Source organism: Dermacentor andersoni, chromosome 5 (assembly GCF_023375885.2).
Source record: "Dermacentor andersoni chromosome 5, qqDerAnde1_hic_scaffold, whole genome shotgun sequence".
NCBI lineage: Eukaryota > Metazoa > Arthropoda > Arachnida > Ixodida > Ixodidae > Dermacentor > Dermacentor andersoni.
Window position 1 is genome coordinate 109,243,369 of NC_092818.1, and position 25,815 is coordinate 109,269,183.

The window sequence follows — 25,815 nt, forward strand, 5'->3', positions numbered from 1 at the left end:
TAATACCAAACATTCCGAGACAGCAGAGGAGGTAGCCATTGCACTAGCATTGGTCTCCACGAATGCTCAGTACATCATTAGCGACTCTTAAGCGGCCATTAGAAATTATGCAAAAGGTAGGATCTCTCCTGCGGCATGGCACATCATCAGAGTCAATGAAGCAAAATTCTCCAACGCAGAGAAGAACGGCATAGCAATTGCTGTGGTTCCCAGCGCATACGACTCCAGGCATTCCCGCAATCAACCTCAACGAGGTAGCACACCGCGAAACTCGAAGTCTTACTCGCCGAGCTGTGCAAAGAGTGACTTCCATCGGTCAGGAGAACGCGGAGGAGGAGATCTGGAGAGAAAAAAGATATCTTAACAAGATTTAGCGATATTACCAAATTCTATCAAAATCGCAGGTGAGTATTACTACCGCCTCACACTAAACTGAACAGAGCTGAGTCCGTTACTTGGAGGCGATTACAAACAGAAACTTATGCGAGTCCCGTGCAACTAAAAACTTTATACCCCGATATATACGAGAGCGATATGTGTAAGCTATGCAAGTCTGTTAGAGCCACCCTTCAACACGTGTTGTGGGGATGTGAAATATACCAAGATAAAATGGCAGTCTCCCCGGAAAATCTACAGGCGCGGTGGTCGGCCGTGCTGCTCAGCTCAGAACTCCAAGACCAACTTTGAGTCGTCCAGCGAGCCAAGGAAGCCGCACGGGATCAGCAGCTCCGAGTGGCCATATAGGCGGCCCCAGGCCCGGGCCTCCCAGTCGCCGGATTCCAAATAATATTATCACACACGCGCACACACTTCAAATCGGTGCGCACGATGCATAAACCTCAAGCTCCCACAATATATGTTTTAATTTTAGTTCCTTTCTTTCTCTTTCTTTTTTTTTTTTTTTTTGCCGTCGGGGCATTTATCTGATTTTTTTTTCCCCTGTGTTACAGAGTGTAGTTCCAGGACGCGTGCCACAGCGCAATCGGTGAACCGTAGAGTCAATACACAGGCTGTTGAGCAAAGGCGGGTGTTCGTGTTTCAACGCATATTCTCTGAAACTGTTGACTAACCACTATGCATCAGCGGTGCTGCGCCAGTTCACGATAGTCAAGCGTGGAAATACGGAATAAATTGAGCGTATACGTGCCTAACGCGCCAACAAAAGCTTTTCATATTACGTCACACCCGAATAGCACGTGTACGAAAATGATGACACTTCTGGACGTTGATTGCGTGTAACGTCCTAGAAAGAAAAAAAAAAGCTAATCTGAAAGGCAATTTGCAGTGTATTTCTCTTCGATCACTAAACCACGTCGCGTGCATTATCGTTCGCGTTCTGTGTGTTGCCTAAGCCGCTTCTAGGCCCGCATTAAAAAAAAAAATCCGACAGAAGCCATTTCACGATGAATGTCGACGTTAAGGCGATTAGCAGTGGCGTAATAGCAGTAGCGACACACCATGTTGCCACCGCCGAAATGCGTCATGTATGAGACGCCTGCTGCAGCCGGGCTCCTCTCAAGCGCTGGACACGTTGCGCCATCTAGCGGTGCCGCCGCGAAGTCCACTACGTGACATCCGAGATTGCACCGGTGGCGCGCCGGTGCGTATCAACCGCGTACTGCGGTCGAGCTGCTATCCCTCGCTTCCCTCTGGAGACGCTGCACCATCCACCGGTGCCACCCTCCCCCTTTCCGAAGTCTTCGCGTAGACTCCGAGATGCATGACGCGCCGGTGCGTGTCTACACTATAAATTAATCCCTGCGATACCCGCGGACGTTTGTGGTGTAGCGCGCTAAAGCATAGGGTGGCTGTTCTTGAGAAACCCGTCCGACGCGGGTGCGATTGTACCCAGCACCGAAGAGAGATTAAATGTTTTTTTTTTTTTTTTTTAACAGCACCACGAAAGAGGTTAGGTCTACATTCTTAGACTACACATCCATCGGAATTGGCCTACATCTTTTATTAGACACTGCAGATAACGCCAGACCGAAATGTGCCTGAAGTATCCGAATAATGCTAATCACATTAATAGCTCTTACGCTAGAATTTCGTAAGAGCGAATGCCAGCCAACCTGACGCTGTACGTACTATAAGTGAAGGCGGCCGGCCAATGGCAAACAGCACTGACGAACGAAAAGCTTGTGAATATCGGCCACCTAGTACTTTGCGTCTCTCATACTGTTTAAAAGACACTTGCAGTTATTCGCACCTCAATGTATTGAACGCTCCCCATCACCTGACCCTTTTGTCGACAGGCGCGTGAGAGCGCCTTTGTCTGCGCGAGAGTAGATTTTCTTACATTCAGGGGCTCAGAAGCTCTGCATTGCTATAGCCCACTGCTGACATGTCCTCTGAGAGGCTTTTAGCGGAAAGTGGCGTGCAATATGCCTACACTATAGGATGCAACGAATCGGAGCAACTAACATGAGCGACAATACATCCTCCTTTGTTCAGCATCTTTTGTGCAGAATCTGCCCAATACCCGCCATGGTTGCTTAGTGGCTATGGTGTTGGGCTGCTAAGCTTGAAGTCGCGAGATCGAATACCGGCCACGGCGGATGCATTTCAATGGGGACGAAATGCGAAAACACCCGTGTACTTAAATGTAGGTACACGTAAAAGATCCCCAGATTGTCCAAACTTCCGGATTCCCTCTACTAGGCATGCCTCATAATCAGATCGTGATTTCCGCACGTAAAACCTCATACTTTACATTTTAAATTTAATCCGCCCGATAGTTCAGGCGTCCGCCTCGATCTAGACAATCACATTTGAATGCGGCAGGCGGTTACTCCCACTATAATATACCACTGCTTCTTTCACCACTGTTGTGACGTATACAATAGGGCTTTGTTCTTGTTGAACTTCTTACTTTCGTTTTCTTTGAATTTTCTGCTAATGTTTAAAACCACTTCTAGGTGTCAGCGAACCTCGACGTGGACCCAATGTGTCTGAGCGCGTGTATAGAGCCCACCCAAAAGCTAGCTTCCCCACAGTAAGAAAGGGTCTGAGGAGAAGCCCTCATTCTGCAGGCTTAGCGAGTACAGTATGGGAGCACTCGGTTTTCTGCCATCGATTATCGCTACGATTAGGCATAGAGGCCCGCAGACTAACTTATTTGTGTATTAACGTACATCCAGTTGATTATATCAGTAACTTCCGTCCGATATAGGGACGAATTAATGTTTCACTTATATTGTCACTCGTGCATTGCTTAGCTTTTTGCCGGTGACCATGTTGCTCCAGATCACTGCTGTTATCAAGTTAGCGTTCGGCGTTAAATGCGCCTACTGCATCCATATATTCTTGAATGCTGTCGCGCAGGACATAAACGTCATCCGTGATGACATTGCTTAATTTTATTTCCTTTTTTTTCTTTTTTTCTGGCTACATATGCTTAGTACGTCCAAATCGAATTGCCGCGCAATTGCGTGTTTGCCCCTGTGATTCATGCTCTGCGATTGCATACTCTCTGTTCCAAAGAAAGCAACAAAAAGAAAGTCGATAGTCTTCAAGAAGCCACTACTTAATAAAGAAGGGCCGGGCCTACGGATGAACTGAAGAATTAAAAAAATATGTTTGTCTGCATGAGTAAAGTAAATACAAAAAGTTTATGGCCGTCGACGAAAGATTCAAATGAACGAGGTCTATAGAGACACGAACGGTGCTGAAGTAAATCCTTTTATTCTATTTTCTTTTATTTCCCAGCACGCAGTGTTTTATGGGGCCATATATATTCGGACTGACGACAGCATTTATGTTTTCGTGACTCAGCGCCGCTTCGAGGGAGATCGCATCAGTGTGCGAGCGCAGTTCATGGTAAAGTGATGAAACGGCGTATTCTATGCTCAGCCTTTCGACAACGCCGCAGCCTGATTCATTTTTATTGCCTCTGTATGCGAGTTTATATTTTTTTTCTTTGCGATAATCTCTCTTTGTAATCGTGAAATTGCCATAAAAGAATGTAGTTAACTAAATAAAACATTCATAGAAACGACGGTCACAAGTCAGTTAACAAGGTAGGTTGAGTTTAGCGCAGTAACTGTTATAAGCATGGGCCGCTGCGCTATGTAACCTGCACAAACATAGTAGTCATCGTCAGTAAAAGACTATAGCATTGGCCACGCCCACGTTCCCGCTTAATGTGAAAGGTGATAGACGGATAGATAATTCTTTATTCGCTCGCTGAATCTAGCCCTCCGGAAGGAATCGTAAACTGTAATGTGCTTGACTTGCATTAGTGAATAATTATTAGTGAGTGAACCGCGGGAAGTGCGGGCGCGTTCTGGAAGCTGCAAATCATTGACCTTCGCCGAGTGCGTGAAGTGAAACCCAATTCTTTCATTCGTGGACAACAAAACTAAAGAACCCAATTTTTCATTGTGATACATACCGTAACCCGCGCTGCGTGTGCTCTACTCTAATTGCGAGCCTGTTGTGTACCGCACTGCGACCTGCATCAGCCAGCGTAGGAGCAACACCATAGTTGACGACGGAAGCTTGTTCAGCAGTGATGCATGGACAGAATCAAACGAGGAAGAGATTTCTCAAACAATAAGTATAGATAGTATAGTTTACAGTTGCACATTATAATTAATAAGTAACTATTTAAGTCCGACAAACCCTTGCGGAGAAATAAACCGATCTTTATAAGGCATCTATAACAACTCAGACATGTTTATAATTTGAAATATAACAGCCTAGAGCAGGCATAACAAGGTTATAGCACGCCTCTTTCCGCATTGTCGAAGTGCACTCCATTACATAGAATACACTCAGACGACACGTTTTTAATGTAGGTTATTAACAAAGTCTTATTGTACACGGATACGGTGGGCCGAAATTTCTAGCATATCTAACTAATATCAGTAAACAAATTTTTGTTGGTGCTGACTACAGCAATCTTTTTTTTAATGCATGATGTTTAGAAGATGTTGGTGCCACTAAACGGCTCCGGCTACTCGTTTTCACATAGAATAAATATATACTAAAAATTACCCAGCCGTGGAGCTGGACAAAAGAAGGCTAACTTTAACGAAAATGTCATTAGTGATTATATTGCGTTTTGTCTGCATCTTGTAGGTATTGACTTCAAGCAGAAGATAATCAACCTGGACGGGGTGCCGGTGAAGCTACAAATATGGTGAGTAATACCTCACCTTTAAGTCCTCAACTATACTCAGCGGTGTATAGATACGGCGTAAGCCAAGTGTATGCACTATTGTGTCGGACGATCAGCCTGACTAAAGCGCTTAAATATTCATAGCCTCTCTAGCATGTCTTTCATGTGGTTGGAAATTTGATTTCGATGCATATTCGCGATCGAATTCGGGTATCATGGAGCACATGATTTCCAGTTTCTCGCCGATTACCCCAGCTAATCCTATCCTGCACGGTTTAATTATAGCCCGCATAGTTCTGCGAGACCCCTTTATGTTATTAGAGAATGTCGTTTGTTCTTTTTAATGCCAAAGCAGCAGAGATAACCGAAAAAAAAAAACTTCTCTGTCTAGAATTCAAAAGTGGAGCATATTGCGTTTGATCACTTCATGCTATCTCTTATTTTTACTTTTTTAATAAAATTGTAATTGTTTATATTCAATAACGACGGAGCACTCCTCTGAAGTACAAAATTTCAGATTCCATTGCTGTAGTCCAAGGCGCAGCATGAACGTACGAAACTGTTACACCGTACCTTCGTTTGTGTGTGTTTAGTTAAATTATTAAAAGCAGCATCTACCTGAACAAACTTGGGGCGGCGGTCATTTCGTCCACTTAGTGAGCCTGCTTCCACGCATGTCTAAATGTGACGTTTGAGCAAACAATTAGGTTTCCACGTTTGCAACAAAGGGGCCTTTATTAAAAGTTAACTTCAGAACAGCATTCTGTCACTGGGCTTTTATAGGGATCACCACTAGTAAAGCCCTGTGAAAAGCGCACGCCCATCAAAAGCACGTCCTCTTACTTTGTCGGTGCCCTGACCGGCCACTTCGTTTCCGCATCCGCTCTGTGTGGAGCGCGTTCACTTTGCAGCCGGAAACTTGCTGCTGCTGCCCCAATTGAATTCTGTTCCTAAAGCGATCTACTCCGCATTGCAAGAACGCTATGCGGAAAAGAAGTCGGCGCGAGGGTTTTTGTGGAGGCCGAGGTTCTCGTTTCTCTTGAGAGATGGCAGCACGGCACCACGTAACGTGAACGGCGACGAGCTTCTCCCGGCGGCGTGTTTACCAGAGCTCTGCGTCGCGGCGAATCTGAGTGCAGCGCGGTGTCTTGTAGGGAAGCTGGTTAACGCAGTCGCAGCTCTGATGATGTGAGTGAGTTCTAAAGGAGTGAATCGTTGGGAAATATTTCGTAATTTGTGTTTGAAATCAAATCCGCGGCCCCAAACAATGGTCGCTTACACGCTACGTGTATCACTTGTGCTGCATTAAATGTCGAACATTGAGGCACTTGCCATTTCGCGGTCCCTTGGCTTCGGAACTCGAGAACACGAACCCCCCCCCCCCCCCCCCCGTAACACAATTTAGCTACTTTCTACACTTCTTCCACTCGGCTTCGCTTCAGCCAAGATAGGGTCATAGCGTGACGTCACAAGCCGGTGCTGGTAAATAATGGTATTAAGTCCACCTATAAAGGAGCACGCTACCGTGCTACACTCATCAAGGTAACTTACACCTACTTTGATTAGCGTGGTTAATGTGCACTTGTAACTATAGCTACCCGACCACGTGCGCACACTACCACTTTTGCCTCGTCATTCTTTGCATGCTCAGCCTCGGGACTGGAGCAGCCTTCCACACGACGTCGCTGCAATCACCTGCCCATCCACATTTTTTAACTGTATAACTACCGTATTTAACAACGAGGAAAGTGTACTTAAACGTATTTTCCTTCTGTATTTAAATCATTTATATTTATTACCCAGCCCTTATGTAATACCTCCGATCCTGGGGTCCTTTAAGGTAATAAAGTGAAGTGAAGTTAAAGTTCGGCAAGGACGCTGCGCCCTGTAGGCTTTCTGCACTTGGCTTGGAATGTAATTTTCTAAAGAAGCCTGTTAAGATTGTCTTCTGTTTATTGATCTTGCGTTAGGGTAATTGGATGAATGAACAATATGATCTAAAGAAACAACAGCAAAAGAGATGCAGATAAAGAAGTCGGAACCGTGGCGGCGCTGCTCACAAGTCGGAAAGATTCTACGTTCTTCCTTAGACGCCCTCAGGCAGGATTGCGGTTAGTCTTTGTCCGTTAACATTGAATCGTTGTTCTCATCGACGACGACGACGACGACGACGACAACAACAACAACAACAACAACAACAACAACAACAACAACAACAACAACAAATACTTTCAGCAATTTTTAACGTAAGTATACACTAGAAGTTTTCTTGATCATAACAGAAAACTGCGCTGCGATCGAGAATGAAACATTAGAGAGCTTTAGATTAAGGTTCCCAAGGCTTGGGGGAACGTAAACCGCCGGGCATACAAAAAAATAAAAAATAAAGCAAAGGGCCTACAATGGAGTTTGCGTCTCTCAACGCTAGGGTACCCTATACGGGCTGATAACTTTTACAGAATTTTAAAAATCGTCTGTAGCAGATAACACAATTCTAATCTTTGAGATGGATTATTCAGAGGGGGCGGACATTACGAGGAATCAAAACACGTATTCAACTACTGAAAAATAAGTCAACTAATTAACTTCTTAATGAATTACTTTAAGGCACATATTACAATTTACGAATGATAGCCGGTTAGTTCGCAAGGCGTATCCACTTGTACTGAATTCCCTGAATTACGCCAGTTTGGAGATACGCGACATAAAACTCGCCGTAAAATGCACTGTTGTTCTACTTAATTTTGTTCATTTCTCACTAAGAAAAAAGTCGAGCCTTTTGGGCCTCATTACTCTTTTCGCTCACTGCATGGGGACGGTGACTAACAAACCCTCGGAAAAGCGCACCCATACTTGGTTCCTATGTTCATATGGTTCCTAAATTGGCCTGTTAATTGTTTTTATTGTTATCATTATTCCATGCAATCAGAATGACGATTCGATATATTTTGGGGAATTTAAACGCGCCAGAAATTCATCACTGTCATGCAATGAACACCTCTGTTGTTTCAACCAAAAATTTATGGGACAATTTTTGAACTTTGACTTGCGAAGATACGGGAAACAGTGCAGACCCCCGTAATCTTCATACGTATACATCCAAAATCACCCGCTTCTCGTTTGCCGCGAATTCGCTGAGTTCGCTCGATTTCTTCTATCTTTTTGACTCTCTTGGACAATACAGCTAATACGGCCACTAACAGTGCCAAAGAAACGGGGAACAGTGCCTCCAGTGTATACGCAACGCCACATTGCATGTGCACTCATTGACGACAAAACTCTGCCCCCGCCCGAAAGCAAGTGACGTCGCACAAACCTCCTGTTCGGCGACCTCCTGCGTTCAAGACGAATCGAGTAGAACGTGCTCTCAAATTTGCATAATACATGCTTACGTTGTAGAGCCAGCTCTGCGGGGCTTAGCGTCATCTAAGAAAGGCAATTTCCTCGTTGATGGAGCATGCACGCTTGGCTCGTGTCAGCAGATGAGCATTAACGCAGCCGACGTTGACAGCTATCTGCTCGGCTTGCGCTTAGGACACGGCTGTAGACTCGCCGAACCGCCTCGGAGGCAAGGCATAGTTTGCCCTACCCAGTGCCGAATAAAGACGAAGTACCTTGAAGCTCCCTTTTACTACTGCTTCGTACACGGCTGTAACTTGGTGCGTCGTTTTTTGTTCCAAGCTTCATTTTGACGCGTTTTTTTTTTTTCGTTGTCCATTACATGCACTCGAAGACCCCAAATTGTCTAATGTACCCGACGAGAGTGGTTAGACAGCGAGATCCCACGAACCCCAAACCAATAAACTCGCAAGAAAAGAAGAAAGAAAAAAATAAGACGAGAGAGGAAAGAAAACGGGGCCCGGCCCTATACTCGTCGTTTTTGAGTGCGAACAAGATGTACTAACTACAGCGCAGGAGAATCGGCGTTTCTTCTGACAAATACGTTTAAGCAAGCAGTTCACAATGCGCCTGTATCATTTACAATTTATGTTACCACCGTGTCAAGTCTAGAGACTGGTATCATTATCTGACTGCACACACACACACACACACACACACACACACACACACACACACACACACACACACACACACACACATATATATATATATATATATATATATATATATATATATATATATATATATATATATATATATATATATATATATATATACATATATATATATATATATATATGTATGTATATATATATGTATGTATATATCTTCCGCCCATGACAGATATTGACAACTCTGGACAAATCCAAGGGGGAGTCAAACACCCGTGACACCTTTATCTGCAAAGGAATAAAAAGCCGGGCTGGCTGTCGCGTTCACATGCCCGCGTCGGTGTCTCGCGCACAGGCAGATAGCACCGCGCATTTTTCGTTTATATTGGCGTCGTCTCGTCTCCAAGCGGCGTTACAACCGCTTGCTCTTCCGACAGAGCAACGCACTTAGCGCCGCGTTGTCGCGCCAGGCGAGCGAAGGAGTCACTGTGCGACGGTCATTCGTCCAAGCGCTCGCTGCGCCGTAAGCCGCTCACGTTCGGTGGTCACCGCTCGGCCCGCATGACGTAATTACAGCTCGGGCGCGCGCGGTCCGGCCGTGCCAGCGTGCCACGCACGCGTACACTGGCAGGCCGCGGCCAAAGCCCCGGGCGATAGCAGCCGGCGCAGCCCGACTCACAATAACGTTGGTGTGCGTGGCGAGCCGCGACACGATGATCGAATAAGGCAACGAAGCTGCACCAACGCATGGCCGTCGCCCTCGCCGTGGCGTCGTATAGCGCGCACGCGCTGGCAGCACCTGGGACCTGAAGCTCACTAATACCGTGCAGTGCAGCGAAAGCTGCGGCTAGTGTCGATTAATCAGTAACGAGTAGAGGCGGCGCGTTTCATTGAAGGGAGAAATGTCCTCCCACTGTCCACTACTAATACCGTATTTACTCGATTCTAAGCACCCCCTTTTTTCACGATCGCGATGCCCAAAGTGAGCGGGGGTGCTTAGATTGGAAAAATCTAGAATGACCCCCCCCCCCCCCCGCCCTTCCTCTTTTCGCTGCGACATCACGACGAGATGGGTGCGAGAAATAACATTTTATTTTGCAAACATTAAAAAGAAAAATCGGTGCAGACGGTGAACCCACCGCTTGTGTAGGATGCTCCGTCACTATCACTGCCACTCGAGTTCGTCGCACCGCTTGAACCGCTGCTCTCGGTATCCCACAGCAGGTCGTTTTCCGTTCCGTCGAAGTTGTTTGTGATCAAGCACTGTGATCAAGCATTTGACGACAACGTCCACTTGGACCCTCTTCCACGCGTCCGAGATCCACTTTGCGATGTCTGATGGGGACGCTTTCTGCAGCTTTCCCGTCGGCGTCTTCTTCCGGTCAGGGTTTCGCACCCAGTCTTCGCACTCCTGTCGGAGATTGGCTTTGAAGGGCTTGTTGACTGAAACGTCGAAGGGTTGCAGCACTGGCGTCATGCCACCCGGAATCACAACCACGTCGTTATTGATGTTCCGAAGCTTTGTCTTTTCCTCTGGGGTCAGATGGCCGCGAAACGCGTCCAACAGAAGCATCGACCGCGTGCCTGCAGGTCCGCCGAGCAATGATTCCAGAGTGAGCAAGCGCGTTTGACGGCCTTGGCTACGTGCTCTTCCTAACAAATAGGGGGGTGCTTAGATTCGCATGCAAAACTCTTTTCCTAACGTTTTGGCAAAAATAGAGGGGGTAGCTTAGAATCGGGGGGGTGCTTAGAATCGCGAAAATACGGTACTTCCTAGCTTTCCAGATGACAGGTAGACAGTAGAGGAGAGGCCGTCTTATGGATCTCGCCTCTGGGCACAGCTGACGCGACCTGTGTAGCTTTCACGGCTTTGCACTGTACAGCACGACTTGGTGGGATGGAGTATATTATGGCTCCCGGCGGTCGAGCAGTGGTTGGTCTGCTTCTGCGCCTGAGTTGAGAAGAGCGTGCTCACCGCATTTCACCTCGCGTGCCCGCACATGTGTATATAGATGCGAATTGCATGGTGTGCACCAGCGGGGCGCTAGTTGCCCAGTCCCGCCGCTCGCCTTTGGCTTTTTGTGACACCCGTATTTAGGTCTGCGCCTTGACTCGAAGTAGTCGAAGCTTTATGTATATCGGTCTCGTCAAACACTTGTTTTCGAGTATTATTCATTGGTCTTGCTCGGCTGCAGTTCCTTAACTCTCGTCGACTTGCCCGTAAGCACAGCAGTGGGCAGTGGCGGGCTGTTTCTCAATCAGGTGCTCGTCGCAGGAATAGTAGGGGAATGCTGTAGGTGTTGTGGAATGGCAATGAGCCTTCTATTACACCGAGTTTCGAAGGGTAATTCCTCAATGCTATAAGTAAAAGCGCAATGCACGCATGCAAGGACGAAGAGACGGAGTGGGTGGTCTCCCACTCCTCCTCTTTGACCTTGTGTCTTTCGCGCTTTTAGAAGGACTTCGGTTTAGACTCTTAGCGGAGTAGTTTGCGATAGAGGATCGAGATGGCGCTTTCGGCGACGCGACGCACGTTGCCTCAAGCGAAAGCGCACGAATGCCAAAACATTACGGCTTCTGCCTTGCTACTGTGCGATCAACTGTCGGGAATGCAACTGGGCGATCGCTCACTGTGCTGGGGGATCGCCGCCCCCCCCCCCCCCCCCCCCCAAGGAAAAGTATGTCTAGATATATGCCACTGGCTATGCTCCATTCAGGCTGCAAAATGTGGAACGGTAGAGAAGGAGGACTTGTGTAGCAGTCGGCTGCAAGAACAGTGACTATAGTTGCCATGGTTGCTTAGTGGCGACGGTTTTGGGCTGCTAAGCACGAGACCGCGGTCTCGAATCCCGGCCACGGCGGCCGCATTTCGATGGCAGCGAAATTCGAAAACACCGGTGTGCTCAGATTTAGGTGCACGTTAAAGAACCCAGTGTACTTCAAATTTCCGGAGTCCCCCACTATGGCGTGCCTCATAATCAGATCGTGGTTCCAGAACGTAAAACCCCATAATTTAATTTAAGAAACAATGATTGGCATATTTAGGAATACATTGAATGTGTGTGGTCGAATTTACGCACCGTTGCTACAGATGAGAAATCCCCGTTTTGCCTGCCCTTTGAGATGCACGGCTTTCCTCGAGGTTAAAAAAAAAATTTACTCATCCGCCAGCTTTGTATCACTGACTTCCAAAGAAAGGACTTCAAACCCGGAACGTCGGCAAGAGTGAATATATCGCTCGTTACACAGTGACCGAGGGAGTAGCGCCGCTTTTTGGCACAGTGAGCTTCTTGCAAGTTATCTGTACATATATGGGCCCCAACTCACGCTGAAGCTTAGACCACTCTATCGCCCACGTGTAAAAAATAAGTGAATGGGTGAACTCTTGAATCAATGCGCCGAAGCACGGGTGACGGCGACTACACCGACTGCACACGAATGTTCTGAGTTGAACGTTTCAGGAGGGTCCACCGAAAAAGCGAGCGACTCGCGATAATACGTCTTTGCTACAAGCTATTACAAAGTACAGAACATCTACGTTCCAAGCCCATTTGCACAGCAAGAACAAATCTATCCCAATTAAGCACACCGGCGAACGATTGGGCAGAAAATAAACAATCAGATACTGACCGTACCGTGGAACGCTACTGAGTCAGAAACACGACAAGCCGCTGCTTCAAAGTGATTGGAAAATAAAGAATGAACAGCAAGAGACATGATCGTGATTTAATTCTGTAGTGGAAAGTTTGGACAGCTTGGAATACATTTCCAGTCCCGCTTCTAGTGCGCGCACCGGATTCGGTGCTCGCACCGTTTGCGCAAGGCGTAAGGAGCCCAGAAAGCACTTAAATGTCCTCTGAAGCTGTGGACAAAGCTTCATGTCGTCCACCTAGTTAGCGTCTATGGTACCCCCCAAAAACAGAGGTTCGCTGTGCCGCATAGGTGTCATTCAATTTCATTGTAAACGCCGAGGCGACGAAGGCAGCTGAGGCAAGCAGTGGACGCGCCACAACGTTATCAAAGGTGGCGGTGCCCACGAGACTGCCGTTAAAGGGTCCAAAGCGATGCATATAGCGAGCAACCAAACCGGGCACGTACCCAGGATTTTTTTTCGTGGGAGGCCCTTTTACTTTTACTAGTACAAATGTGAGTAACGCCCACCATTCGCCATAAAAACGCGCAAACCCACAAAAGAGAAATGAAATAAGGTGTGTTTTACAGGTACGCCTGTGCGATACACCTCTCCTTTACTTGGCAAACAAAGAACCACGTCAAATGAACTCGCACAGGAAAGAAGCGCAGGAAGAACACTGCAAGAACAAGTAAAGAAGCGAAAGTGTAAAATACAGGTTACGTTCGTGGAATAGAACCTAAATAATCAGCAGTTGGCACCAAAGGCAGACGGACCGCGCGGAGTTGTGTTACTCCGCCAGCCAATCACAGAAGCAAACAAAATCGTCGTCATGCGGCCTTTTCAATATGGCGTCGTACTTGATACCTCCGGAGCGTCTGCTGTTCTTGAAGAGTCTTTTCATCGGCGGAAGCAATGAGGTGTGCAACAGACATGGACAAAATGTATGGAGTCTGAGCATTTCGCTCTTCAAAAGTCTGCGGTGCAGTTCATTTCACTGCTGAACCCGTTTTACTCATGCTTCACTGCCATCTGAAGTGAAACTTCACAACAAATAGTTGTAGCGAAGAAAGCATGTTATTTCAGTTCAATAAAGAATTGGGCATTCGCCATTCCACTATAATAGCAGAGGCAAAAGGTATAAAATTACGCGCTAATAATTGTACTTTTGTAATTACCGCCTTATCTGGTTACATAAAAAGTCTGAAGTACGAATTATTTGCAGCCTCGCGGGAGGAACAGTGGCTGGCGGTTATGAGGGCGTGGGCGAGGTTTCATTGCAGACTTAAGATGTATCCGACTATAGTAGCGTTTTTTGAATTAGCTCTGGAAGAATTACACAGAAATATATATTTGCGGAACAATCAGTTCTTTTGGACCCCTCGTTTACTGCTCTAACAAGTTAAGTGCCACAACCGACTCGTATTGTTTTTTGGGAAGTTACGTAACGATGTGTGGCCGCCAGTCGCGTACAACCGCGTATGGCGCAGGAAGCTGCGATTCTACACGTACTGTGCCCACCGCGGAAGGTTAGGAAAACACCTACATAAGCACAGCAGAAAAGTGGCTACGTTAGGCGGCTCGAATGATAGTTGTAGAAGCGTCATTCAGAACACACGGAATTGTCTTCCACTTTTGGCGGCGTTTTCTCTACTTCCTTTGTAAATAAAAAGATGTTCATCCATAAATATTTTCTTAAAGAACGGTTAAATTTGTTAATTTTCGCTTTTCCTTCCTGTTGGGCTGTTGCGTTGGCTCTCTCCCTTAGTAGATCGCTTAATTTCTCGAATCCTTGCGACTATTATTTCCAGTTGGCGATTTTGCACGAAAAGAGCTGTACAATTAGGAAAAAAGCAGACGAGTTAACGGGTGACAGTCATATTGCCTATGAGTTTAAGGGTTATTGCAGGATCTGATGATGGACGCTGTCTCGCATTATTATATTTTCCACCTTCTCTAACCCATATCCCGTGTATATGGTTCCGACGATCTGTGAGCGTCGCGGCGAGCCTTCACTCCAGGAAATAATGAAACAAAAAGAAAGGTTAAACGCAATTGGCATTTTCACTGGTCGCAACTCGTTCCACGCGCATACAGACCAGCTGACCACGAACTGAATCCCTTTCCTGGTCCCTGGATCAGTCTGAACGAAGAAGGTTGAACTAACGAAGCAACAACGATGCGCGTGACCGTTGAATAGACATTGACAACTGAATGCATCTGGAGTTAATCGCGCGGTCACTGAATTGGTGAAGAAACTGGCCTTCCCATTCTAGGAGACGCCAATAAGTACCGCCATCCAAAAGGAGTGAAAAAGGCAGCAAAATGTTGACCGCCGAATAGCTGCCAAGTTTCAACATTGATTTGGCGGCGCTTTAGAAATGTGCGTGAGAAGTGGTGGCGTGGGCGAGGATGAGGGGGGGGGGGGGGTATGCGTCTTAATTTTATTTCGGGGGATGGTGCCCGGGCCCGCCCGGGCCCCCCCGCCCCCCCCCCCCCCCCTCCTTGGGTACGTGCCTGAACCAAACCCAACCGTCCACTCGTACGAACTACACCTGGCGACGAGTGGGAAGACGTGAAGTTATATTTCCCACATCTTTGTCGGAGCCGTCGCTCGAAAGTAGGCGAACACGAGCCCGGTGCGCTGACGTCAAGATGTATGTTCTCCTCGTGTGGCACCTGACTCGACGGCAGGGAACATGCCGAGGTGAAGCTTAGTTTTCCTCAGTCTGTGAGAGCTCGCCATAGGTCACACATATTCGGGGCACATGTATAACCGATTCGTATATATTCAGACAATATTATCTGCGTATACACATACGCGCAACGTGCGGACTTCATGGCCGCACCGCTAGATGGTGCAGCGTCTCCAGAAGTGCGAGAGCGGAGCCTGGCCGCATACACGCTTCGCACATGACGCGTTTAGGCGATGGCAATGTAGTGTGCCGCTATGTTGCTCCAATGCTAATCGCATTAACGTTGACATCCATCGTGAGATGGCTTCTGCCGGAATATTTTCTATTCTGTGTAGCCCATTGCTCATGTGCAACCGCACAACCCCAACTCATCCTCCAGCTTAAATAAATTGTCGATCAATTTAAAAAAAAAGGGGGGGGGGGTAAAACGATCGATTTACCGTGGCGTATACCTTACTTGACCTGATAAGTCCATGGACATGCAGCCAGATACCACCGCCTTCTTGCTTGCCACAATATATATATATATATATATATATATATATATATATATATATAAGAAACACTGCTTCTTTTCTTTCTCTCTCCGTGGCTTACAAGCAACACTTAACGTCATATACACTTCGCTAGACAATGGCTTTAGGAGCCGTGGGAAAGCCGTGCCCAAGTGCGCTGCCGTCCGGGGGAGCGTGCGCACATGGTCCCTGGGACCATTTTCGCGTCACATGACCCTTCGCAATGGAGGTCTCCTACGCGCGCTGTCTAAGACAGCCGGCTGTAGAGCGTTATATCTAAAACAAAAAATCACAATACGGCGAGGGAAAGGGTAGTATGGACTCCGCGCATTTTTATTGCGGTGCAAGAACTTTTGCCATTTCGCTTGTCCAATGATCGTCCTTTGACGGAGGCTGTAGCTTCACATTGTACGTGCATCTTTACTTTAATGGGAAAGCAACGAAGCCATTAGTGTGCTTATATAGCGGTGGTGAGATGTGCCGCGATAAATGAAGGCTCATGTACACCATTCTCTACCCACGTCGTTGATCTCCTTTCTCTTTATCTCCTCTCCACCATTTCTCTCTCTTTTTCGTCTGCTTTTTATACCGCTTTCGGTCACCGCGAGTCGCCGACTCGCCGCTTTGTTCCCGTCTCATCAGTTTTGATTACCCTCATATAGGGGGCCGCTCGGTGCGCTCATCATTGCGTGCTCTTCGCCTTGACTTCTGTCTCTCGCTTTTGTCTTTTTCGCCGCTTCCACTGCCACCGCCAATACCCGTAAGCAGGCAGACGGGCACGGAGGCGGCCACGGCCCTTTCCGTCATGCGGTGTCGCTCCCTCCACCCCTCGAGACGATAATCGTTCGCCCGCGCGGCGGAAGCTCCTCCCGACGCTCAGCCGCGACCCTCCGTCCGATCCCTCCGCAGCAAGCACGCACTCGCCGAGACGTCGTTCCGTCTGTTAGCCAAATGATGGAAGCGCCGGCGGTGACGCCTCCTCTTGCAGCCCCCATGCGAAAGCGGGTTTTTGTTCGGCGCCTCTCTTATATATACGGGCTCTCTTGTCGAAGACAAGGCGAGGGCGCTATCTCCGCCGCGGCATCTTTGGTCACTGCCATTTCTCGCATTTCTTCCCTACATCTCGCGAGAACTCCTAAGCACAGACGGGTTGATAGTGGATTAGATCGCGGTTAGGCAATATTATATTGGGCTAAGAACGGCCTCGTGGCTGTTTTGTGGGCCCGTTTATGTCCCTGCGTCCGTCGTCCGTTACTATAGGATGCACTTGAGTATTCATTCTTGTCTGCTTTCAGAAGAGCAGCGGGAAATGACATAACACTCGAACAGAAGTGGTTAAGGTGTTTGCTGGACTGGTTGCAGAATTATTATCACGCACTCAACCTCGTACACACGCACACACGCGAAATAACGCCGACATTCCATAGAAGTGCTATCTGTGAAACTTTAGGACTGGTATTCGCTAAAATAATTAGATGCCTCTGTGCAGCAGTGGGTTTTCGGAAGCATTTGGTTAAAGATGTACGCGCCTTGAAGGTGTAAACGCCCGACACCAATTTACTGCAGAAAACGTTCAGCCTATAAAGAACAGTTTGAAGGTCTCCCCCATGTAAGCGTGCATCGCGTATAGCGTTTACTGAAGGGCCCAGAGTGGTCAGAAAGCGAGGGCTACGCAAGAGGTTAATTTCATAGACACGCTCAAAAGAGTGTGATAATCTGTAGAACATATGTAGACCTATAGCTAACAAGCAGACTGATCCTGCCTTGTAGATTTCACACACACACACACACACACACACAGACACACACACACACACACACACGCACACACGCACGCACGCACGCACACACACGCACACACACACACGCACGCACGCACGCACGCACGCACACACACACACACACACACACACGCACGCGCACGCACACGCACGCACACACACACACACACACACACGCACGCACGCACGCACGCACACGCACACACACACACACACGCGCACACGCGCACACAAACACACACACACGCACGCACGCACGCACGGGCTACAGATTAATCTTTCACATGCACCCAAAGCATGGTAGACGAGCGTTATTGCATTCTGTCCCAATTGTAACGCGGCTGACGAGGCTGGGGATCAAACCTACGACATCACGCTCAGCGACAGAACGCCGTGCAAACACTGAGCGGCTGCGGCGGTTTCGAGTCACGGCCTTCACGGGTGCTGATATGTTTAAGCGACCAAATTTCATTTTTCATGAAGGCGCGAGGTCGTGCATTCTTGCTCGCACAAATCAAAAACAAAAAGTAAAGGGATGACAAAAAAGAAGAAGAAAGAAGCCGACCATTGGCTGAAATCGTTGCGCCCTTAATCCACAAAATGAACTCTCTTGTCCCCCACGTCGCACCGCATTATGCCATGCTTGATAGGCGATAAGTCGTATGATTGCGTATAATAAAGCCAAACGGTTCAAAATGTACGAGAAAATTGGCACGAATCGGGAATTTTAAATGCGGATCGCGGAATTCCTTTTCATGTGGCAACGCGAAACTTGCAACACGCCTGTAGGAAGTGCTTAAAAGAAATGGTTCCTTAGAACTTTAGCCTTGCACAAAGACAGGCCAAGATACTGATGGCGCAAGCTGTCCATGAGTATAGCTTTTACGCATAGACGACATCGGCGGTGGCTCTACAAGTGAGCCCGTATATGCGCGTTTCACAAGATCTCATATCTGCAAGGACCTTCTCTGCGAACTGCGTTCTCTGCAAGTTGATTCATCGTTCACTCCACGTTTTCATTCGTGACTTCGAGACCGCGGGTTCGGTTCCCTATACCGCGACGACCACATTCGTGTATGGGCGCATGTAAAACCAACTGTCGTGCACGACAGTTGGTTTTACATGCATACATGATAAATGTTTTACATGGTACATGTATCGCGCTGTTGGGGCTTTTCGAAGACCGCCACGTCAGTGGCCGCTCGAGGCACTTTGCGTGTATTTGCTGGCTTCTTTAGGGCTCAAAAAAAAAAAAAAAAGGCGCTTATGTACCACGTATTTAGCAACAGAAAGCTGTATCGGTAGTTTCTCATGTTGCTCTGCAATTTTATCATAGACACTTTTCTACAAATTATAACTGAGAAGTTGATTACTTAATTAAGACTAATTATCTAATTAGGCGGAATGCAAAGAAGAAAACAAAATTCTGAGTACCTCTAAGCGACGGCAAACGACATTACCTTGGCTCTGTCCAGCTACGTAGCATTTGCATATTTTTAAAGTTTGGCTCAAGTTAAGTGAAACATCCTGTATAGTGGGCTTTGGCGCTGCGCTGCTAAGCCCGAGGGCTCGGGATCGAATCGCCGTCGCGGCGGCCGCATTTCAATGGGGGCCAAATGCAAAAAGAAAAAAAAGATAACCCTGTGCACCGTACATTTTGTGCAGCTAGCTTAAAGAACCCCAGATGGTCCAAATGGATCCGAAAATGGATCCACTATGCGGCTTGCCTGATAATCATGTCTTGGCTATGGCACGTAAAGCCCCAGAATTAAATTTTTCAAAGAAGCTTAGCACGCATGCACACACACGCGCACTTGTACGGTAGTTCCATTATACGTCCGCCGAGAAACTAAACGGGCTGGTAGTTTAAGCCCCGCGCAGGTCCCGCAGCGTTTCTCGAGCGCATGTAGGGCTTCGCGTATACAATCTGGGTGACACGGGCGGCGCATTTGAACGCCGCGGCTTCATCGCTATTCGATGCGTGCGTAAAGTATAAACAACCAAGGAGTCATTCATCGTGCGGCGACGAGGCCCCGACGACCGATCGACCCGGCAATCTTTTCTTGTTTTGTTTTTGTTTGTTTTTTTCTCTCTGTCATTTCTCCCTCGCTGTACGGGCCGAAACAACGCGCTGATCGGCGATCGCGCCCCCTTTCATAACGCACCCACCCGCGGGCCGTTGCGAAGCCCTCGAAACACCGGCGCATGCAGCGCCGACATCGAGTACATCGCAGACGTGCACCGAACGACGCGGGCACGTCGTCGAGAGCGACCCGCATAACGAACACTGGCACGACTACGAGCTCGCTCCCTTTTTATGACTGTTTGCGTTTCTCTCGGTTCTTCGCAACGTTTATACGAGACGCATTTCAAACGGAAGGCCCGAACTTTGTCTGTCTCTTTTTTCTTTCTTTCTTGGACTGTTAATCTCATTGATTCAGAGATTCAGAGCTATCGGACTCAAAGAATTGCCTTCTTTCTTTCTTTTTCCTTTCTCTCTCTCTCTCTCTCTCTCTCTCTTACGTTCGAGTCTTCGTTTGTTATTTTCGCTCGGATTCCGAGCACGCTTTCTTCTTGGCGCGCGAGGAATGCGGTTCTCGCACGGGGGTCGCAGCTGTGTAAGGTTAACGGTGACCTAGTTGCGCAGTTCGCGACCGTAAAAGCTCTCCTCCATATGTAGTAACTGTGTTGCATGGATAGTTACTGGGGTCCGGAGGTGACGACAGAGGTTACGCGGCTTTGGGGTGCACCTGCGTAAGGCATAAGTTACTGCACCGGATTTCCCGTTTACAGAGCGTATTTTTGGTTTATGAAAAGGCACGGTGTAGGCATGTGTTTAACGGATAGTACCGGCTCGCAGACTCAACCAACAGGCGTTATTCTAGATGAGATTAAGATGAATGAATAGGAGTTGGACAGGTCGAACAATGCGCAGAGAAGACTATATATACCGGTCGGCCAAGGGAAACGAAATTCAGTCGAGTACGTTAGGATCAGATTAGAAATTTTAGTTAAGATTAATCATATCAGGAAATTTTCTGGCACATGGGATAAAATCGCATGACGCAACATCGCTTGACGCAACATATTCATGGTAACTCCTGCAATAGGCACAGAGGCAGAAGATGATGAGGAATAATAATAATAATAATAATAATAATAATAATAATAATAATAATAATAATAATAATAATAATAATAATAATCCATCTTGTTGGTGCCCGTTGGAAAGGCACTATTGATCAAGTGATTTCTTTAGGTAACGTGCGAATCACGATAGTAGCCCGAACTAAACTACAGACATTGCTTTCTTTCTTTGCTATTTTTAAATATATATATATATATATATATATATATATTTAAAAACATATTTAAAAATTTTTTAAATATATTAAATATACATATATATATATATATATATATATATATATATATATATATATATATATATATATATATATATATATATATATATATATATATATATATATAAACACACACACATAACGTCTAGACCACGCGACGACCAGCTATCGCAAGTGGCACTACCGAAAGAGTTATATATATATATATATATATATATATATATATATATATATATATATATATATATATATATATATATATATATATATATATACATGTGTGTGTGTGTATCTGTGTCGTGCAGATTCATATGTTGAAGTGGGTGCACGCAAATGCTTTCCATGTGGAAATACACTTTACTACTAAAAATTTGTTTCTTTTCTGAAAGCGAGTCCGAACTCTTTGGCGAGAATTGTAAGCGCCAAACTGGCGTGCACGCACACGGACACACATACTGGCGCATTTCGCATCAACTGGCGCAACTGGCGCATTTCGCATCAATGCCGACCCTTTGAGCAGCATCTGCGCTGTGTCCCAGATCATAAATGTATTGAGCAGTGAGGGAACGTGCCGTTGAGCGATGATTTTTGTTCACAACGCTTTATCCCAAGGTGTTATTAAACACAATACAACTTTCCAGCCATATGTAGTTGTTATATGCAGGTTTGGAAATCACCTTCGCAAGCCTTGCATAGCCGAAAACCCAAACTCTTTTTTTTTTTTGTACGCATTCCTGCGTTTCTTTGTGCGCCTTGTTGATTTGGTCTCCTGCCACAGCGCGCGCCGTTGCCATACGTGTTAAGCTACAGCTGTCTGAAGAAATCGTTTGGGGAATGTCATGGTCACCATTGATCGAAAGCTCCTTAACCTTTGTTTGTTTCTTCTGTTGACATAATGGTATGAAAACTCGCGTCGACGTCGTCGGCTGGCACGGAATACCTGCGCCCCCGAATGATATAGGAAGTCCTGTCATGCGTTCCTATACTACACGCACGCTTTACAAGGAAACGGCGCGCGTCACCTTCGACTACGCCCTCGTATTACAAGGCGTCGTCCGTTAATTGCGAGCTTTTCTGCACCCGGCTTTCTTGTGTCGCGTAACGCGCTCTCTGTCGCCGCAATAAATCGACGCCGTCGCGGGTGCGACCAGTTCCGAGCGCATACAGACAGACAGACGCACGCTCGGAGGCACGCACGCATGCACGAACAATGAGGTCGACGCCTGCCGCTTATCGCGCTACTTAGCCGGCGCCTAAATAAACGTGCGAGGCATGCGGGGGGGCCGGGGTGGAGGGCGAGAGGCGAGTGTCTCTGCGATTTCGGCGAGGCTCGGGCCGGTTCTGCAGTTGCGTCCGCCGCGATGTGCGGTGTATGTACGTGCACATTCCGGACGCGTGCGCCGCGGGGCCGCCGACTTCCGCGGCTTTGACGGTGCATGTACTCGTCCGCGTTACCGCTATGGGGCTCTGCTCCGGATTTCGTGCGGCCCTATACAGCGCGGCCGACCTCCCCGCGGAATACCCCAGCTGGCTCCCTAATTTTTCTTTTCTTTCTTTACCGGACCATTCGGCGCTCTCTGCACGCGTTAGCAATTCGCTCGGTCCCGATTTTTCGACCGGCTTCCGGGCCTCCTGCATTGGCCGCGTGCGGCGCCGGTTTCTATGCACACGAGCCTGGCGCGGCGTCTCTGGGTCTCGCGGTGTTTCTGGCGCGCTTTTGATCTGTGCTCGATCTTGAAAGGCTTCTCGAGGCGCCCGCTCGCCTGAGTTCTCCCTTCGATGGCGAGCCGCGGGCACCGTGAGCGACGCGGCCAGCCTACGTCTGCGAATGCGCAGCAATTAGGCCGTTCTGTGCACAGAGTGGCCAGAAGCGCTCGATGTGACCGAGTTGAGCGGCGGAAAGGGATAGTAAGTTTGAAAGCGAAAGTTATCGAAGGTTGAGGCACAGTGGTTGGTCTTAATAGCTTGCGCGCTCAGCCGTGAGCGTTTTACTGTTTTTGTTGGCGCGTCGTTAGGGGGCGCGTTGGATCTTAACGCACGTGCGTACAACGCGAAGTCACGTCCCTGTTCTGCGAGTGAGCAGTCGATCGCGACGTCTATTTGTGCGATCAGTCAGGAGGGGGGAAACTGTGGCAAATACCATGACCGCTGCTATGGGGTTTACTGTTTTACTTATTCGGGAGTGATGCGGTGAAGCAGGGACGCGAGCTTTTCTTTGGCCTTTGCGATACTTCCTCACGTTTCAAGACATTAAAGGAGAGATGACTAACGAGCTGATACTGCTCCTGAAGAAACCACCCTATACTGAGAGGAAAAGCTATTTCTACGCAGTGTTGGGGACTCGGTGCTGGCGCCCGTTATTGCGAATGGGTCGCAAGCCCCAAGGGTAGCGTTGGCCTGGCGGCCTGGGGCACTGGAAGCATCCGAAGGTCCCGGCAAAGCATGAGAAGACTGGTAACAGAACAACTTGTTTATTCTAACATAGCAAAAGAGCGGCCGGTCAGGTCGACCGAAGTGGAGAGACGGGAGAGCACGTAACTCAACAGTTCAAATCGGAGCCTCTCTCCTGGCGTCCGGGGGCAGCTGCTCTTATACTCTCGGCGTCGCGGGCCAGAAGGAAGGTCACGGGATGAGCCCACGCGACGGCGGAGCATGAGCCCACGACGGCGCGCACGGTCGAGCCGAGAGACATGGTGAGCCGAGTGTAGTGACGCATCGCCAACCCGCCGACGGACAGACCTGCTGGCTCCTCACTTGGGGAGCTCCGCTCCCCGGCTGCCGCGCTTTGACAAGCGTGGGCACACACACACACACGCACATACGAAGACACGTGGCACTGAAACACGCCTGGACACGCTTGGCGGGGAGGCGTTGCGGCGGCGTCGAACGGGCCAAAATGTCTGCCGCTTTGAGCGAAGCCCCGGCGTCCGTTGCATCCGCGCCGGCATTACCGCGCGTTGTAGGCGAAACGTAACAGACCGCCCCGCCGGGCGAAGGATATCCCGATGGTCAGGGGACTGCATCCGCTGTCCGGAGGGATGTCGCTCGATGATGCTCATAACCGAAGTCGGGCGTCCTTTGGCATTTCTTGAGCGCAGCGCACAGAGAAGGCCTCGTTCTCACGTTCACGTTCACACAGGACACTGCAAAGTGACTTCGGGAGAGTTGACATTTTTGTTCTCGTTTCCGGCAGGCGTTAGAACTACGCCGAAAGTCAACCGCTCAGTCAGCAAGCACGGCACAACCCTCACTAAGCCCTGCCAGGCTCTTTCCCCTTTTATACTGCTGCCTAGTTCCTTACAGTAGTTTAGCAGCACTCAGAACGCGTCCACAAATCGGAAAATTGCACTAGAAAGCACATCATCACTTTGAAACACTACACGAAAGCAATAGGTTAAAAATCCTGCCTCAGGAAGAAAAACATCAGTAACAAGCAATTTTGAGGCTGATTCCCACGTTAGGGGCTTCGACTTAAGCCATCGGCGTTACCGTTGAGACTCCCCTTTTTGTAACGTACCTCAAAGGAATATTGTTGCAAAGCGAGGCTCCAGCGCAGGAGGCGGCCATTTTTGGGAGAGATGGTCTGCAGCCATTGGAGAGGGCAGTGATCCGTCTCAATGATAAACCTCGAGCCAGCTAGGTAACATGACAATTTCTGAACGGCCCACACGATACACGCACACTCTTTCTCGGTGGCGCTATACGCCTGCTCACGACTCGTCAGCTTACGACTAGCATACAGGACGGGGTGTTCTACTTCTCCATTTTCCCGTTGGCACAGTACAACGCCCATGCCTCGCTCACTAGCATCACACTGAACAACGAACCCTTTTGTGTAGTCGGGCGATCGTAGCACAGGCTGGCTTGTTAGGGCGCTCTTTAGGGCGCTAAAAGCTCTTTCCTTTGTCTCGTCCCAGACGACTGTTTGCGGCTCTGTCTTTCTTAGAGCATCCGTTAGGGAAGCCGCGGTATCAGAGTACCTGGGGATGTACCTCTGATAGTAGCCGGCGACACCTAAGAACGACCGAATATCGGTCTTCGTGCGCGGTTGCGGGAAGTCTCGCACAGCGGCCACCTTTATTTCAGAGGGGCGGCGACGACCCCGACCAATCACGTGTCCGAGGTAGACAACCTCGGCCTGTGCTAACTGGCACTTGGGAGCCTTGACTGTCAAGCCCGTATCGCGCAGGCGGGTTAGCACTGCCCGCAAGTGGGCCATATGCTCAGGCCAGGATGCGGAGAATATCGCTACGTCGTCTAGATACGGTAAAGCGAATTCTTGCTGTCCCCGCAACACTTTATCCATGAGGCTTGAAAAGCAGTATGGCGCGTTCTTCAAACCAAAACTCAAAACTTTAGGACGGAATGTCCCCATTGGTGAAATGAACGCCGCATACCTACTAGCCTCTTCTGTAAGTGGAACCTGCCAATAACCCCTGACAAGATCTAGGGTGGAAATAAACTGAGCGCTACTCACTCTCTCAAGGCGCTCCTCGATGTTAGGGATCGGATAAATTTGATCCTTAGTGATGGAATTAAGCCTGCGGTAGTCGACGCAAGGACGAGGTTCCTTGCCCGGTACCTCAACTAAAATCAAAGGGGAGGTATAATCACTCTCACCTGCTTCAATAACACCGAGCTGTAGCATTTTCTTTACCTCAGCCTCCATAATATCGCTCTGGCGGGGTGACA

The 25,815-nt window shown here is 48.2% G+C and overlaps 1 protein-coding gene across 2 annotated transcripts in view; it reads left to right on the plus strand.

The window, feature by feature from the left end:
* LOC126531040 (ras-related protein Rab-8A-like) overlaps positions 1-25,815 on the plus strand; it is a 120,412-nt gene that overhangs the window by 26,041 nt on the left and 68,556 nt on the right. For both annotated transcript variants that reach the window (XM_050178420.2, XM_050178421.2), the window contains exon 2: positions 5,083-5,143. In XM_050178420.2, coding sequence (XP_050034377.1) covers positions 5,083-5,143 — 61 coding nt within the window. The remainder of the gene's footprint in view (positions 1-5,082; positions 5,144-25,815) is intronic.